General features: G+C 33.6%; 1 protein-coding gene across 1 annotated transcript; it reads left to right on the top strand.

Annotated features, from left to right (window-relative positions):
• The first annotated feature begins 803 nt into the window (after nt 1–803).
• On the top strand, nt 804–16,974 carry LOC123531980 (twist-related protein 2-like). Its single transcript, XM_045313306.2, has 2 exons — nt 804–1,821; nt 15,634–16,974. The coding sequence occupies exon 1, from the start codon at nt 1,102–1,104 to the stop codon at nt 1,774–1,776; it is 675 nt and encodes a 224-aa protein (XP_045169241.2). The 5' UTR covers nt 804–1,101; the 3' UTR covers nt 1,777–1,821; nt 15,634–16,974.
• Nucleotides 16,975–17,539: the final 565 nt, after the last annotated feature.

Raw genomic sequence — 17,539 nt, forward strand, 5'->3', positions numbered from 1 at the left:
AGTGAACATATATATAGTTACTAGATAATGGTCCGATTACATGATATAATTTCTAGACATGTTTCAAAAAAGGAAAGAAAAAATCCCTCTACTATAAAGATAAAAGCTGACATTGCCACTAAAAATAATACAGATCAATTTCATTTCCAACATATTATTTTAATAGATGTTAACTTTAACTATTTATTATTAATAAAAGTTCAAGATGCAAATATTGTCCATTTTACAAGTGGTATTATTGTAATACGTACGGTGTAGGCATAAAAACACTATTACGTGCATCTATGCAAGACAAAACTAAATTTTGCGACCATGAAAAGGTTTATGAGGTCCAAGATATATGAAATATACAATGACAATTATCAATAAATTACAGTTACGTATTTGTGTTAAAACATGGTAGAAAACACAGTTACGGACTTTTAGAACTTCTATTTCACATCATTTCATTCATGTGATAGGAACTGATAAACGATCGTATTGGTGTATGTGCAAAACTGAAAACAAAGTCGGAGTAATTTATGACCCTGTTTGATTCATTTTGATCACCAATTACAATTGCAGAAGTAGCGTTATGCCTTATCGCCATGGAGCCTCGCGCCGGGCCAGGAAACGTAATCCGAGACGCCATTTGTCATGCGCATTACGCCCCGCTGATTTGATTGACACCTCCCTGACATTAAACGATGCGCAGAATGCTTCTAAGAGGTAATCCCTGGAAGTTAACTCCGCCTACTAATATTTCGGTAGCATTTCTCATATATATCTCTGGAAACAGCAAAAATAAGAAACAAACTGAAAAAATCAGTCCAGCATCTCTGTGGTGGTACTGGCTTATAACGTTTGCTTAGAGTTAGCGCTCAATTTCTGCACGTGGAGTTAAAATTAGTAACATTCGGTAGAAAGTTGTGTTTTTGATTTTTATCATCTGAGTCGTGCGAAAGGTGAAATTAGTGATGTATTGGTGATAATTAGTGATAATTGAAGACAGACGAAAGTACTTTAAGAACTTGTGTCGATATATTTTTTCATGTGCATTTTGAATTAAAGAAAACTATTTGAAATATTAAGAAAACTATTAACAAACGTATTGAGAGAAGTATGATTCCAGACCATAGCCATCTTATGGACAAGAAGGATTCGGACACTAATTCCAGCATGGAAAACACGCCGCCGTTACCACAGCTGACCAAACACCAGTACTTGAGTGAGCATCACCCCACCCACCAGCAATTACAACAGTTTGCAACATTCGCGCATCAACATTTGGACTTTTCAATCAAACAAGAACACCCCGAATACAGCCTTAGTGACGAAAGTGACAACCAGTCTATCAAAGGACGTTCACAACCAAAGAAGCGTAAATTTAGTAGAAGAAGTGACAGTGTTGAAAATGTGTCTTCCCCGGATGGATCCGTCGACGGCTCGAGTGAAAATGGTTCCAAGAAAAGAAGAAAAGGTCCCCAGTCAATAGAAGACCTTCAGACACAAAGATGTATGGCGAATGTTCGGGAACGGCAACGTACCCAAAGTTTAAACGACGCATTCACCCAACTTAGGACAATCATTCCAACATTACCGTCGGACAAACTTAGCAAAATCCAGACTCTTAAATTAGCCACAAGATATATTGACTTTTTATATCAAGTGTTGAGAAACGATGACATTCTCAGTGACTCTAAGATGTCCAGTTGTAACTATGTGGCCAATGAGAGACTCAGTTATGCATTCTCTGTGTGGAGAATGGAGGGCGCTTGGTCACTTCCATCTCACTGACAGCACGTGCAGCAATGACGTCATCCTATTTATTCATATCAAATGGTAAGTTAGAATTATCTTTAAATACAGACACATAAATTAATTTCGATATACAGTATGAACTATAATTGTAACTGTATGTATATTTACTATCATTTTTGTCTTGTATATCTTTAACTTAATCAAGAAGAAACTTTACATTTATTGTTGGATTTCTTAAACAATTAACATTACCTACAAAATCTTTTTAGCACTCATAGTTAAGATGATAGACAAATTAAAAGACAAATAAACAACGATATAATTTACTATTTACTTCTGTTTATAGGTATTTCAACAACACCAAGGCTTATATTTCTATTCTAAAACACGTCAAAATTTCCCGCCTAAATCCACACTTATCATTTGATATCTGACTACCCGCCGTGAATTTAACAAGATTTAATCAAGATCAGGGTTATCAGTTTACCAACGTGACTTCAGTTCATAAATTCTAGTGTAAAAATATTATTTTAAAGATACTTCACCCCACTTTGTAAAAGTACCAATATCTTCTCAGTATGCTTTTGGTAAATAAGAAAAATACCATTAGAAATAATGCACTATTTGTGTTTATACAGAAGGTATATCGGACATTCTTGTAAATCTGTTTGTCACTTTCTTATTACTTCATAAATCAAAAGAATTGTTTACGATAATAAAAGATACCAAAGATAGCAAACTCTATAACAAAATTCTCACAGGTGACTGCGAGATTTGACAACACGCGTCGATGGCTTATCAGCAAAATGCTGTGACTGTGACCAGTACATAATTTATCAAATCAAGAAACAATCCCATTTCTGATACAAATCTCGATGTAAATTTGTCAGTTGCAGATTGCCATCACGTTTTATTTGGATTATATAACATTTATTGCATAATGCGCAACATGATTTTAGCACAGCATGATTTTTGCACGAAAAATATCTCCGCACAATATTTTTAACGGCGGTAATCAAGAGATATCTAAGAAAATAAAAGGAACTGTGGAAATCAGATCTAAGATATCTCATTACCCTGTTATTTTGTACTGATTATGAAGATTAAAAGAAAAATTCCCATGCATATTTACGATGGTTTTCAAAGATTTTCTTGGCTTTGTGCGGCTAAAAGAAAGTGGATCTCCGGCGACGGAGATATATTCTGTCTACAGTCATAAAATTTTCTTAAATACTCTCCAGTTTCTGAAGTTAATTTTAGTTATCAAGATGGATTTATATTTTCCCTGATACATTTCAACCTCTCATAACTGTTCGTTCACTGACCAACATCAAAGATAACTCTTGAACCTATTTAAATTTTATACAATTATGCCCCTTCTCTCCTAAGAACAAAGATAAATAAACACAAATAATGGGGGGAAAAGATATTAAGAAGGATATCTGGTTCGTCACAAGACTATGTTCGTTTAACAGTGTTTTTTTCTGACTTTCATATATCATTTTCAGTTTTAAGGTTATGATTTTAATATTTATGAAGTATTCGGTTGGACAATGACTTTTCCTAAATAAAATATCACAAATTTGTCAAACTTCAACAGGTTGTATTAATGAAATTGTTAATTATTTATTTGTTTGACATGATTTTTTTTTAAAGAAATATGACTTTGCTGTTGGTAATTTTGATATTTTGTATTGCGATTGTCAACAAAACAATGTTCTGAATGAAGGTAAAAGTTTATATCTAAATAAGAAGTAATAAATTATGATTTTTATGATAAAATTGCTCTTGACGCTTTGACAATTTTCTTCTAGTGATTTTTTGTGAAATTACCATTATCTGATCCGTTCAGTGTATGAAATAAATAAAAAATAAATAGATATTAGAAATTAATATTAGTTTTTAAGAGCTAAAATAGTGTCGTTGAGTTTTGTACGTCTTCTACAAGTGTACAAAATTTCTTTCTGAAGTTGTACTTACTAAATTACTTGATAACATTTCATTTTCATATCCTATGATTAGTCAATAATCATGAATGACAGTGTACATAATTAAGTGTAATAAAACTCAAGCATACGGATAAATGTATAAAAAGATGAATTTATAAAAAAAAATATAATGCAGAAATGCTAGTTTTAACCAACTATGAATCAATTATATGGAAAGTCTTAAGGGATTTGCTTAATTTCTGATAATACTGCTGATTATGCATAACTACAAATATAAATATATACATAATACAAGCTGCAACAATACACTGCATTACCGAAACCCTATTTTTAATTAAAGACTAAGTGAATGTATAAATTCATCACTAATACCTTGATCATTATTTACAGGAATTATTACTGTTTTTTGAAATCTTGCCGCCGAAATACTCATAAAGAAAACAAATCCCTATGGTGATCCAAATACTCTTCGAGCTAACTGGATTAGTAAATTTCTTTTTTATCTTCGTGTAAATGACAAGGTTAGATGAAAATCGACTTGCTTTATTGCTTACAATATCTTTTCCAAGTTAAAGGGATAGACATCAAATGTGCAATGGGTTATCTCAAACATGTCAAATGGTGTTCTTAAAAATACGTGATATTTATTTTTTATAGCCCATTTAGATTTGAATGGATTTCACTGGAACTTGAACAAAAATAACGCTTGGAATTAATTGAGCTCACAAAATGTATGAAACTATAAATGCATGTAATCATGCTATTTTAATTAGAGAAATTATACTATAAAAATAGCTTTTTAAACGTATTAACGTGGCAAAATTTTATTATATCATGTTCTGTGTGAAAATATTCCGAATCGTATCCGTAATTTTAACATTTTAATTGTTGTTGATGATGATGATGATGATGGAAAATCTTGGTATTGTATATACAAATGAGGATGTTTAAAACTTTAAAACAAAGACAAAACTTTTCCCTTTGCCTTAAAGCCATCGTACAGGGAGTGGAAAATATATATATGTACATATATATTAATACTTACAGTAGTTAAGATTTATTTTTCGTGGACGCTCTCTAAGAAAAATAGTTTCTTTATTTATAAAGAAGATAAGATTCGAACAACTTTATGAGAGAAAAACGGTTCTGTCCCTTTAAGATTCACTGAATATTCTCAGGGCTATTCAATGACATAGAAATCGATTTCAGAACAGGACCCTGTCGACTGCGAGTTAACCGTTTATTCGGCACAGTGGGTTGTAGGTATGTAATGCCAGCTCTTATGAAGTGGTTCTTGCCGACGGACCGCGTTAAAAGTGATAAATTACGGGACTCATTAAAGCTACTGAATACCTGTGTATTTTTCACGGTCATTCCACAATGGAAAGACCCCAAGTTGTTCTGGGAAATTCATGCTTGTGGCACAGTTATGAGAACTACATGATGTATGGGATGAAATGTTGTTGATTTTAGCATTATATTGAAACTTTATGGCACTGATATGTACTAGATGGATGTCACTGTTCGCTTTAGATCACATGTTGTCGCATTTGCTGTAATAGTGTGCACGACATCTTTGGTCAGTAAGTTTGCATATTTGTTGTTCAAAAGCGTAAGTGAGGATAATGCGTGAATGCCATTTTTTGTTAAAACTTATGAGAATAGGCGTAGAGTTTGGATGTCATTTGTTGTTAAAACGTTAAAGAGTTGGTGCAAAGTGTGCATGTCAGTAGTTGTGAAAACATGTTGAGAGCGGACACAAAGTGTGCATGAAGGTGCAGGAGTGGGCGTAAAGTGTGCATGTCATTTGTTGTTAAAACGTGTAAGAGTGGGCATAAAGTGTGCATGTCATTTTATGTTAAAACGTGTAAGAGTGGGCATATAGTGTACATTTCATTTGTTGTTAAAACGTGTAAGAGTGGGCATAAAGTGTGCATGTCATTTGTTGTTGAAACGTGTAAGAGTAAGCAGAAAGTGTGCATAACTTTTGTTGTCGAAACGTGTAAGAGCAGGCGTAAAGTACTCATGTCATTTATTGTCCAAACGTGTAAAAGTGGGCGAAAAGTGTGCATAAAAACATACGAGTGGGCGCCATTATTTGTTGTTGTTTAGAAGCATAGCATTATGAATGAAACTGTTGCCTGGTTTCCATCAGTAACAAATTTACTGTACAGATGAACACATACGCTACTAATATACAGTTCATTCATAGTATCCTAGATAAATTGAAAAAAAAAAACTACAGATAATTAAGACACAGGTGCAGGGCCAAGGTGTTTCTGTGTCTATTTTTCAACAAGACAGTTAAATATGAAAAACTGAAAGTGATGAACATGCGTTCTCGTAGACATGCTGTAAGCTGTGAATAGCTTTCCATTTCTGTTCAATTATTGACTCATACCTAAGATCGTTCCTGACATTTTTCTCGACATTTCTCCCGACATTTACAAAGCCACTCAATCATTCACAGCATTAGCCTAGTTTAACATACGGCGCCAAGGATAATGCTAAGTACTCTTGTCCATAAGTATAAAAAGAGCGAGCAGTTTCTTCGAAAAAAAATAATTTTGTTTGTTCTTTGGAATAATGGTTGAGCTCAAAAGGTAGCCACAATCAAGTTTACATTGGTACAATTTTTCTGTCTACTCCCCTAAGTTCTTATACATGTTTTCAAAATCTCATTTGCTTGAAATGGCTTTTTATTCCTTTGTTGGCGTCAAAAGTTAATTTCCTAAAGAAACATCAGTACACAACTGGAAGAACGAAGGAATATTTTTCTTGTGGAATACTCCGAACGTGATGTCTAATTAGCATAATTAATTGCACTTATTAATAAAGAATTCGTTTATATGTTTATGTCTTTGTAAGTAACACATAATTTATGCTTATTATCAGCAGTTGTCTCTTTGTGTGGCCACATTTGTTTTTGGCAATGTCATGTCGCTATGCTGACGCTGTTTAGTGCCGACTCCAGTCTGCAATAAGTGCTTTCAACTTCTTTTATTCCAATCTCATATCTTCGAAAACTAACCATTTGACACACGCGAGCTGATGAAATTCAAAAAGTACGTACACATCATAGAATATGACACTTTCATATGCAGCTTTCAATATAGGAGTCACAAGACTTCGGAAATGAATATTATACTTGATAGGATAAATTGAACGAGTTAAAATGTATAATGAAGTGTAAGGCTCTTCCGAATATTTTATCATTCTTTTTCAATGAGTAAAATAAATTCAATGTGTAAAGACAAAACTGTAACATACAATTAATCACAACTTACTTTCTCCCCTGATCCATTATAGACAAATTGTCAAATAGATTTAGTCAAATATGTAATTTATATTCTTACAAGTTTAATGCTACCCGTTCATGTGTGAGGTAGATATCTTTTTACTTTCCTTATATGTAAATACTTTGACGTAACTTGTATACTAAGTATTAAAACCTTATCTGGAATAATAAATCAATCCCTCTGGAGCGAACACCTCTGAAAACTTTAATGTGTTTCTTGTACAGAAGTGCTTTGGGGAGGTGGCTTGTCTTCCAAGATGTCTATTCATATATACGAATGACATAAAAATGATTTAAGGAGACATAATTATATTGGCAAGAAAACATACGATGCCAGGATGGTTCTAAATCTATCATATCAATAAAAAAGACCACTATATATTCAATCTGGAAACAAAGTTTTGCGATAATTACATTTGTACAAATATCTGCAAACGAACAACTTTATTAAGCATTGCGTTCATACCCTCACAGATAGACAGGAAATCACACTTAAGCTGTGGAAACTAACGCATTAAAATTCGGGATACTCAAAAATCATATAACTATTATTGTGGTACTAAAATTTCGGGGAGTTTTTAATGGCCAACAGCTGCAAGTCATTAAGTTTTAATGGCTAGAAAAAGTAAACCAGTAATAATTTTAACCCAACTCTCAAGAACATGCTTTTGCTAAAGACTTAGCAAAACTGTAATATCTTTATGGTTATTTTTTACATTCCGCATTATTGCTGTAATTCATATGAGAAAGTATACTTGCAGTTTTGTCGTCAGGTGCCCCCAGCTCTTTCAAATATAACGCATTCATAAATACGCAGCAATACAATAATGTAGTCTGTAAATACAGCTTGACATTATTAACCGCATTTAGTTAAGTTTAAACTTAAAACGTTTATTTTCTCAAACAAAATTGTACATGTCCAAATAAAGTGTACACCATTTTGAAGATATACTTTTTATTTCCTTCAATCGTGAAGGTACTGCATTTTGGAGATATACTTTTATTTCCTTCAATCGTGAAGAGCAAATATATTCAATAGCATGGCAATATATAAAAAGTACACTGTAATAGACACTAAAGCAACAGATTTATGAAAATGTACATATTTGGCAAGTTAAAAAAATGAAATTGCTGCAAAAAGTTTACTGCAAACATTGGGCTTAATTAAAAGGGCAAATTTATTGAACTTAAAGTTCCACAGATTAGATCTTTGCAATTTTATGGCACATTTCGAAACGAAATACTGTGATAATCAGTGTAATCTTGAAAACATGCATTACATTAAAACAAAAGTTCAAAATGTGGTGTAAAAGTAATGGAATTGTACAAAATAGTTAACCGACTTTTAAAATTTCTGAACGTATGCAGGTTTTGGTCGTTTTCAACAATATCTGGGAGAGCTAAAACTATTTTTGCTCAGAGTAAAATGGACGAACCAATGAAAGTGGTATTCCGACTCAACAATTTGCGTATTACAAATTGTGCATAGCCTATTGTTCTGAACCAATCAATGCATTATTATGTAGTCTCGAATCTCGTTTACAATACTATTGCATGTAATGGTCAGTGATGTAACACAATATAATACAACAGACAACTGGCCAGATAACATAATGTCCGAAGATTGTCCATCAGACATCATCAGCAGTTGTTTCAGTTGCCTGAACGCGCTACTGGTCAGATAATTCCTTGATTACATACCAATTAGTGTCCACAATCATGGAATGTCTGAACAATTAGACAGGAGTTCCAGCTATTGTTACATACAGGCGCGTGAAGTATTATAGTTTGGGATTGTCATTTACTCACATAATTGTTTACGTCTGCTGATTCATAGCTTTAAAATGCTTTCAAAAGTATTACAGATATTATTGTTTGAAAATCTGACAGAATCAGTCGTACCTTTGTTACATTAAGACATATTTGAGCCGTGCCATGAGAAAACCAACATAGTGGGATGGCGACCAGCATCCGCGCAGTCTGGTCAGGCTCCATGCTGTTCGCTTTTAAAGCCTACTGCAATTAGAGAAACCGTTAGCGAACAGCATGGATCCTGACCAGACTGCGCGGATGCGCAGGCTGGTCTGGATCCATGCTGGTCGCAAACCCACTATGTTGGTTTTCCCATGGCACGGCTCATTTAATTAAATGTACTTCTCATATTTGAAAATCTTTTTTTCTTCTTAAAACTAAAGCAATTTTTTTTTGTAATGCTTAGAAATTTTTAGCTTTCTTGATAATTGTTCTCCAACACTCCGATCTATTTTTACAAACTGGGTGAAAATGGTCACATGTCGTCATGTAGGTAAAGAAACTAGATTTTTGGCGTCACTCACGAAATTTTGCAACACTTATGTACAAAAGCTGCAGAAAAGTCTTAGGGAAAGCTTACCCTAAATGACAAATGGCTGTCAGCAATGCGAACACAAGACTGAAATTGAAACAATGGGCAAAACAAGAAAATACGAAACTAACATTAGTGTAGATTGAGTTGTATTGGCACAGAGCGATTCATACCCGCCAATTATTAATCTTTGTCATAATTATGCTAATTACATAAACAGAAGTTCTCTCACTATAGATGATGATAAAAAATCATAATAACGCGTTCGTTCGTCTGCAGCTGTTCACGTGCAGATATGTGCCGAATAATTTCTCTCTCCGTAGTTTCGGAATCGTAGTTTCGGATTGTCTCGGTGGTTAAGATACTGATCACATGTCGAGTGTTGTTGTTGTTATTTTTTTCACTGTTTATGCTGTAGTTAGCAATATATCAGATAATACTATTCGTAACGACGTCTTTGTTATATATATTGCCTGAAATATATTTAAAAGAGGTTGTTTTTTTTTTTAAATCAAACGGAGGAAACCATTTCATTTGTTTAGACACTGGGCTAAGGAAAGCATAGCATTACTTTTTGAAACAAAATCATTGAAAAGTATGGCTAAGACTAGCTCAAATACATTACTGTTGTGTTAGGCCTTGGGATAATACTATTTAGGTCTTCATTCTGTATTTGTGATTCACTAGTGAACTGAAATGAATCTCGATACATATCTTAACTCAAATGATCTTTAAGAAAATATCCCTTTGTCACTAATGTTTGCATATAAAGGGGAAAATGGGCCGAGCGCTGGAGTTCTAACTAAGGGAAACAGGCTTGAATTTGGTAGGAAACGGAATATGTCGCTGTAACTACATATTTTTATCAGTAAAGTACTGTGAATTCTTTCATGTCAACTAAAATTTTACATTTAAGTGTTACGACTAAAAAGAATTTCACCATCAAGGTGTTCTCACATTTCACATCATCTACCGCCCGCTTCCACAAGGCCGTTGTAAGAAATGCACATTTGCTTGAATGGATTGACAAAATAACTTCTTGTCTAAAGTGATGGGTGAACAAAGAAAATAAAAACGCAGAACGTTTCCTTCTACTTTTAGAACGTCAAAACTCATTTTCTTCATTTTCAGATATTCATTGTAAAATATGTTATTCCAAGAACATATCTCAACAGATATGTAATACGTGTAAGATGTGGTCACACGCCATATTTGTTTCAAGCAGTTAGACATAATTATAGCCGAACATTTCGGAACATGTTTCTTTTGAATGAGTCGACATTGTCGGGTACCGAGGTATTTCGTAGCAAAACTCTCGATGTCTGGTTCTTTAGAACACTTATCTTTAACGAAGGCATGAAATCGAAACGTACTCATCCGCGGCAAGACTTCAAAGAAACCTTCGAGTACTCATGTATCTCTATATAATGACCTTACATTATAACCTTACAAAATAACTACATGTTAATGGCCGGACACGAGTGTGGACGCGTGCGTTCCTAATTACTTGCACTGGTACTGCCCCCTGCTCTTCAATTGTCTCAATAGATATGAAAACAGAGACGATAAGGATTTCTCAGAACTTTAATTGCACGAAGGAAACAGAGATTTACTACATAATTATTGTCCGAATCTCTATGATTGATTGAGTCAAGGAATATGTACAAAATGAATAGCAGCCACTGTGTTTTTAAGATAAATTATCAGCATCAACAGCAATGTATTTTCTTTCAGTGTCCAAACCCCAAATTGTGTAGAGAAGTTATTAGTCGAATGGGCAGTTATTTCAGTTTTGGCCTCTTTATTAATTCCAAATGCATATATAAGAAGTTGTTTTATAACAGTTGCGATACCTCGTATTAAAGACCACCTCTGAACAGAGACCACCGGTTTGACCGTTTGTTACAATACATGTTTGACCGTCAATAGCCATTATAAAACATTCTGTCGAAAGTGAAATAATTGTATGTACACGGTGTAAAATATAAATTCTGAAAATAAACCTGTTAAGCAATATGCCTTTAAAATATTAAGTTAGTGAATTATATAGAAGCCTCTCTGTATCAGTTGTTCTGACAATTCTAAAGTATTCATTTTCATATACGAATATCTGATAACAGTAAAAGATTATTTTCTCTAGGATTTTGGTGCTATGATCACCTGACCGCGGAATTCTTTCTCACTTTCCAATAAATGACCCGGAAAAGGGCCATTAACTACGCAGGGTGTTGAATTCCATATCTTTACTTAACGACTGCTCCAGAGTTGTTCCGCATATGTGTACAGGAAATGACATCAACGACATCTGTTAAAGTCACCAACGCACGTGACTCAGACACCGTTAAAAAGACTAAATGTATTTTCCGCAAATTTTAAACGACTCTAGAAAATAAACAGCAGAAATAATTAGCTAACCAGACTACAAAAAAGTCTGTTCTTGTATTTTGAGAATTCATCATATAAAAAAAAAGACTACTTCTCAAGTAACATTGACAGGGCGTCGAGTTTAATTCTGCCTACACACAATTTTGTATTCTATATTTATGAAATTCATGTAAGAATTAAAATGGTAGACAAATGTAATACTTTTTAATCAGCATCGTTTCTCAAAAAAAATCTTACATACATAACGCATGAGATGCTGGAAAATGAATGAAACAGGATTGCGTAAGCACGCAGTGCCGATATATCATGAAATTGTACGATCTGACATGGCTGGTTAATTTATCTAGACAGTTGTTCACTCTTTGTAAAACCTAAACGCGGACATTACATGCACAACTGTTACAGCTACAATTTGCTGACTGGATACAAGTATAAATGCTGTGGTTGTAGGGTATAAGAACAGTTGGTGCAGATACAAATATCATAATAATGTTGTTGTTTTTTTCCAACAAACATATGTTTTAGTAAATATCTTATATGTTATGTACTGTATAAGACACTTGGTGTGTAAGGGTCACCGTCACCAAGAAATCACGTTACGTTCCTGACGCATTGATAACATATTAAGCTAATTGTGTCTGTACTAAAAGAAAGTTCAATAAACTTAAGTAAAATTTCCCCCGGCCGTTTGTCTCAATAGTAGTTAGTATAATTTTGGAAGGAAGCCATCAAGCTTGAACGTGTCTAAGAGTCGTGTTAATGATGCACGACAGGGTTTACGAAATATATGCTATTGCCCGATCAAAACATAATATTAATTATAAGCTAATAGACAATAGTATTATAGAAGATATTAATAAAATCTTCGCCTAAGAGTATATATGCAGACAACAGGATTCATAAAAAAGCATAAATCTTCTACCAGTATTTTAAAGTTTTACCATAAAAATGTCTTGGTGTGACAAGGTTCATTTGCAGATCTTAATTTGTAAGAGAAAGTGGTATGTCTTTTTTCCAATCAGTTAATCGTCCAATTGATGCAAAATGTATTCACCTATCTTTAGCAGATTTATACATTTTTTTTTTCAAAATGATGGATAATTTATAATGGCAACTAACGCTATCGTCACGTAAGTATTAGATACGGAATATTACTGATAAGCCCAGTCTTAAAAATAATAAAAGCGTTGAGAAAATATTCCGCGTGCAACACAGAATGAAGCACGATTAGCACGTGGGTAATAATTCTTTCAAAGAAGGGTTAATTGCAGTTCAGTTTTTGTAAGGTTAATGGCTTTAAAATTCATAAAAACACATTATAAAACCCATCAAACGAAAGGTCTTCAAGTGGCGGCATAGCGAAATATCCCATCTCCATTAATGTATCCGGCTCCATTTTATACATTAACTTTACATAGAAAGGGTGGTTTGTCAGTAATACATATTGCAGCATTGTCAGTTTCTATAAAACATTATGACATTCGAAAATATAGCAAGTGCCACAATTAAAGTGTAAAAATAAACAAGATTTTATTAACCTGCTCATTGCAATATATATACGGTTGTAATTTAGACGTCATTTTTACTTTTAATTTCAGCTAGCAAAGTGTTGATGCCACCCAGTCAAATTCAAAAGAATTCATAATGTGAAAAAGCATGTTATTATAATCAGCTCTAGTTAAGTTTATGACTGTTATGCATGTACATTTAATTTTGACAATTAATGAATCACAATGTATATGTGCATTTCTTGGAACTTTTCTGACAATTTGTGTCAAGGCATTTACGTTTTTCTCCGTCATAAATTTCCCATCAGCTGCTCGAGCACAACTGCAAGGGTAATCAATGACCTGGCTTATTTATTCTTACTTTTATACTTGGCTATAATTTCACACATTTCCGCTCATTGCGTCTCATTCAATTTGTTTATCTACTTATTTACGAACCAGTCTCTTTGGGAGCTCGTGCGTTACCGGGAAACGCAAAATGACAGGTGGCGCTTTTAAAAACTTTCAGTTCGTACTCAAGTAAGTTCGTAATTAATTGACTTTATAGTGGAAGCATTCAAAAATCGCTCAAAATTGATAGATTGAACAGCCAGATGGATTTCAGAAGCACTCAGCACCTAAATGCTTCACTAGTCCATGGGAGTAGTTATCTGCTTTCGATGTTAACAAATGTTGCTGTAACATTCAGAATATGTTACATGTATACGTTAAATTTATTATGCTTTCTGTAAAGAAAACAGGAATATGAATTAATGAAGCGTTGTTTAAGTTCGCGGCATACGTTGATAATTTTTGAAGGAGAAAAAAGCGTAAAACATATGGCCCTGAATGGCTAGAAATCAATGCAGTAGTCCCATTATGTATATTGCAGGTGTTAATCAATCGTTTGTTTTCTAATAAATCTTTGAAGTTCTGTCTATTATTCTTCTTCACTACATCATCTAAACGTGTTTTTACGTCATCTCTCTCAAATATGTCCTTACTCTCACGCGTTAATTGAAAGTTACTCTATATCACACATTCAGTCGGTTTTTAGAGCTATTACACTCAACGTAATTGTTGTTTTGTCTTAATTTAATAACAAACGAATTTCTCTTCTTCGAGAGATTCATTTTTACATCGCCATTGTCTTTAGATGAATGACACAACTAAAATACCTTGGATGGTACATGGATACAAACGTTTTTATTCAGCATATACTTTTAAAGAACCACATTTAATAAATAGAAAAGGCGACGCCGTAAGTTAAATGAACGAATCAATGTTAATTGCCCAGGAGAAATCAAATCAGTTTAAACATATTTTATTGCTTATAATGCATGTATGTATATCATTACATCAACACATAGATATTAACAATCAATTGAATTATAGCAATAGGATCGGGCCACAAGTTCTGCCGACATTAGTATACGGCACTTCCCTTGAAAATTAATCAAATAGTGTGAGGAATAAAAAACGACGTTGAAAAAAGACAAGCGTGTTTTTTTTATTTATTTTTTTTTTTTTTCAGTAATAAATTTAAAAAAAAAAAGAACAGAAAAATATGAAAATGAAGCAAAAACTGTCCCTAATCTATGTTCATTTAAAACCTACAAATATAAAAAAAATAAAGTGGTTATATAATAATGCTACGAAACTGTAATTTAACATGTGCATGTCGTTCTTATAACCCTTTAATGTTTCGTATATTTTCCAAAGTTCGTCGGACAAATTTTTTACGTGGTATATCACTAATAAACTTCTTAATTTACCCAATTATATTTTGGTTCGTTTTGTAGCATGGCCGTTTGAAGACTGGTTCTCAGTTCACATCAAAGATGCTTATTTTCAATCCCGAGGGTTCTAAATAAACACAAACATTAACTGAGAAAATAAACTCTAAGAGAGGTTCATAAATACACTAGTGCTAATTAAGCTTGGACAGTTGTGTTCTTCCAAGAAAATCAAAGAAAGTCCTTATCCCCACTGCGGGAGCTAATTTCAGTATGGTTCTAAGAGAATTTTGATATATTACATCATAACGGAGATTAAACAAGTCGATTTTCATTCTACTCTTTGAGAGCAGGAGTTGATTGTTTAGTAAAATGAATTAACACCTGCTACGCGAACAAAATTCCAGGAAAACGGTGTGAAAATGAGCGCTTGTACAGTACTGTCAATATTACCTGCTGGTTCTCATACGACCCCACGTGGTGTATTGTTTTCCACTTTGGCTGCAGAGATGTGAACATTTATTAACTTAGTATATAAAAGTGTACACATGTATTTCTTAAGTAGGTTTTCTAAATATATCATAGTCAGGCGTGAGTAATTTCCATTTAACTTCATTTTTGTTTTTAATATTTGTAAGTTGATGAATAAAGGTTAATTTTAGCTTTTTAAAACGATATAATTATCTATTTTCAGAGTGTATATACAGAAAAGGTTGCCTGCTACACGAAAGAGAAGCCAACAAAAACATGATTGGAAAAAGGCGCCGAAAAAACAGTTGACGGGGCACAGTCATGATTGTCCAACCCGTTCTATGTGAGCACTCGAATTGTTCATCCACTATTCTGACACTAGCAACTGGTGTGCCAATAAACGGTGTCAAGCGTGTTATCTACAATCTGTGATGGAAACACTTACGATCAGCACCACTAAATGAGAGCTTGTAAATATCAGCACAAAAGTGCCAAAAAGTAACACTGTAGAAAAAAAGAGTTGACTTTAATGGATGTTAAGTCTTGACCAGTATCGACGAAAATTTCCTGTCATTCCGTACAGGGGACAACGTGACCGTGTAACATAGTCAGAGCTTGACCCATGGTTCAGATCTGATAATGAACTGTGGCGGGGAAAATACGGCGTCCTGGAATCAATAGACAAGTAGAAGAACTGTTTTTATTGCAGCTGAAAGATTTCATCTTGCCGCTATAGATGGACACGATATGAACACTGGTAACAATGTTTCTGTGTCGGCTTGATCTTGTTCTAGAAAGTGTACAATCATTTGACCACCAGAGGTGTATTTTCAATATGTCCGCAGTAGGCGGCAGACTGTGTTGCGTCTGCAAGACAGCATGGATAATATCTGTTCGAAAACACATTGAACGCATTGTTATCGTCTTCATCGTCTATTTTAAGTTCATGGGCCCGAAGTGGTAATCGGTAATTTCCGTGCGATGACGTATAGAGTTTCGGCATTCTTTGGACTCTAATGATCTAGCCGAAGAAAGCCGAAGTCGCATACGAAGAATACGCAGCCGAACGAAAATTTCTGATTTTCATTTCGGACCCATTCCCTTAATATAGATCAAATTGATCACTGCATGTACCTTCGTGTTATTCCAGTAAAATGAAAAGAAATTAAAGTCCAAGTCATTCATATAGTTTCCTGCAAATATGTTAATGTGATAGGGACCCGTGTTTAATAGAGAAAGGATCTCTCTGACGATGTGGCTAAAACAAATTAAAAAGTAGTGAAATAAAATATGTTCAAGTAAATATATATGTTCAAATAGATACTATTTATTTGCTATTGAAAAAAAAGATAGTAAAAAAATGGAAGTAAAACACAAGTTTCTTGAAAATGATTTCTCCGTCAGTATTGGTACATCCATTGTATATATATATATTATCCTATAGTTCATTCCAAATATCACCATGATGCGAAATGCACAGTTCATAATACATTTTCATACAGAGGTCTTATAAATTCATTTGCTTTAAACTCTTTCCATTTTATATATTTTCTTGGCAAAAATATTTTATAAGGGAAAGTGTACTGCCGTATTACATATTAAAAACTTTTTTGTTTTAAATACTAGTACACCAGTTCGAATTGAAATGATTAATCGGGCCAAAAACTGGAAGTAGTGAAAATAGCCCCTTGCTTGTGTGCCAAAATGGTATATGCCATATAAATTATATAGTCAATGTATTTGATAATTGCTCAGAATAATTTCCCTTAACTTATCGAATTTAAATTCTTTTTTTTTTCACCTCATGAAAAATCTGACTTGTAGATTATAACCTTGCAAATTTGAAACAATAACGTAAAACTAATCATATGAATAATGATAAGAAAAATAAAGAAATGCGTAGCAAGGCACCTGAATTGTTGAATTAATGCTAAATTAACATGGAATCCAATTTGTCTTTACGGTGGGAAGAAAGCTGTACGAAGATGAAAGTGAACCATGACTCCATGCAGTAATCTTGATCGCATCTTAATTCATCATCTTTGGTAAGGAATTACATGACTGAGTATTCCTAACTAGCCATAGAGATTAGGCTTTTGAGGTCAATGCTATATAAAACTCATTTAAAC

This window comes from Mercenaria mercenaria, chromosome 11, assembly GCF_021730395.1.
Source record: "Mercenaria mercenaria strain notata chromosome 11, MADL_Memer_1, whole genome shotgun sequence".
Classification (NCBI taxonomy): Eukaryota; Metazoa; Mollusca; class Bivalvia; order Venerida; family Veneridae; genus Mercenaria; species Mercenaria mercenaria.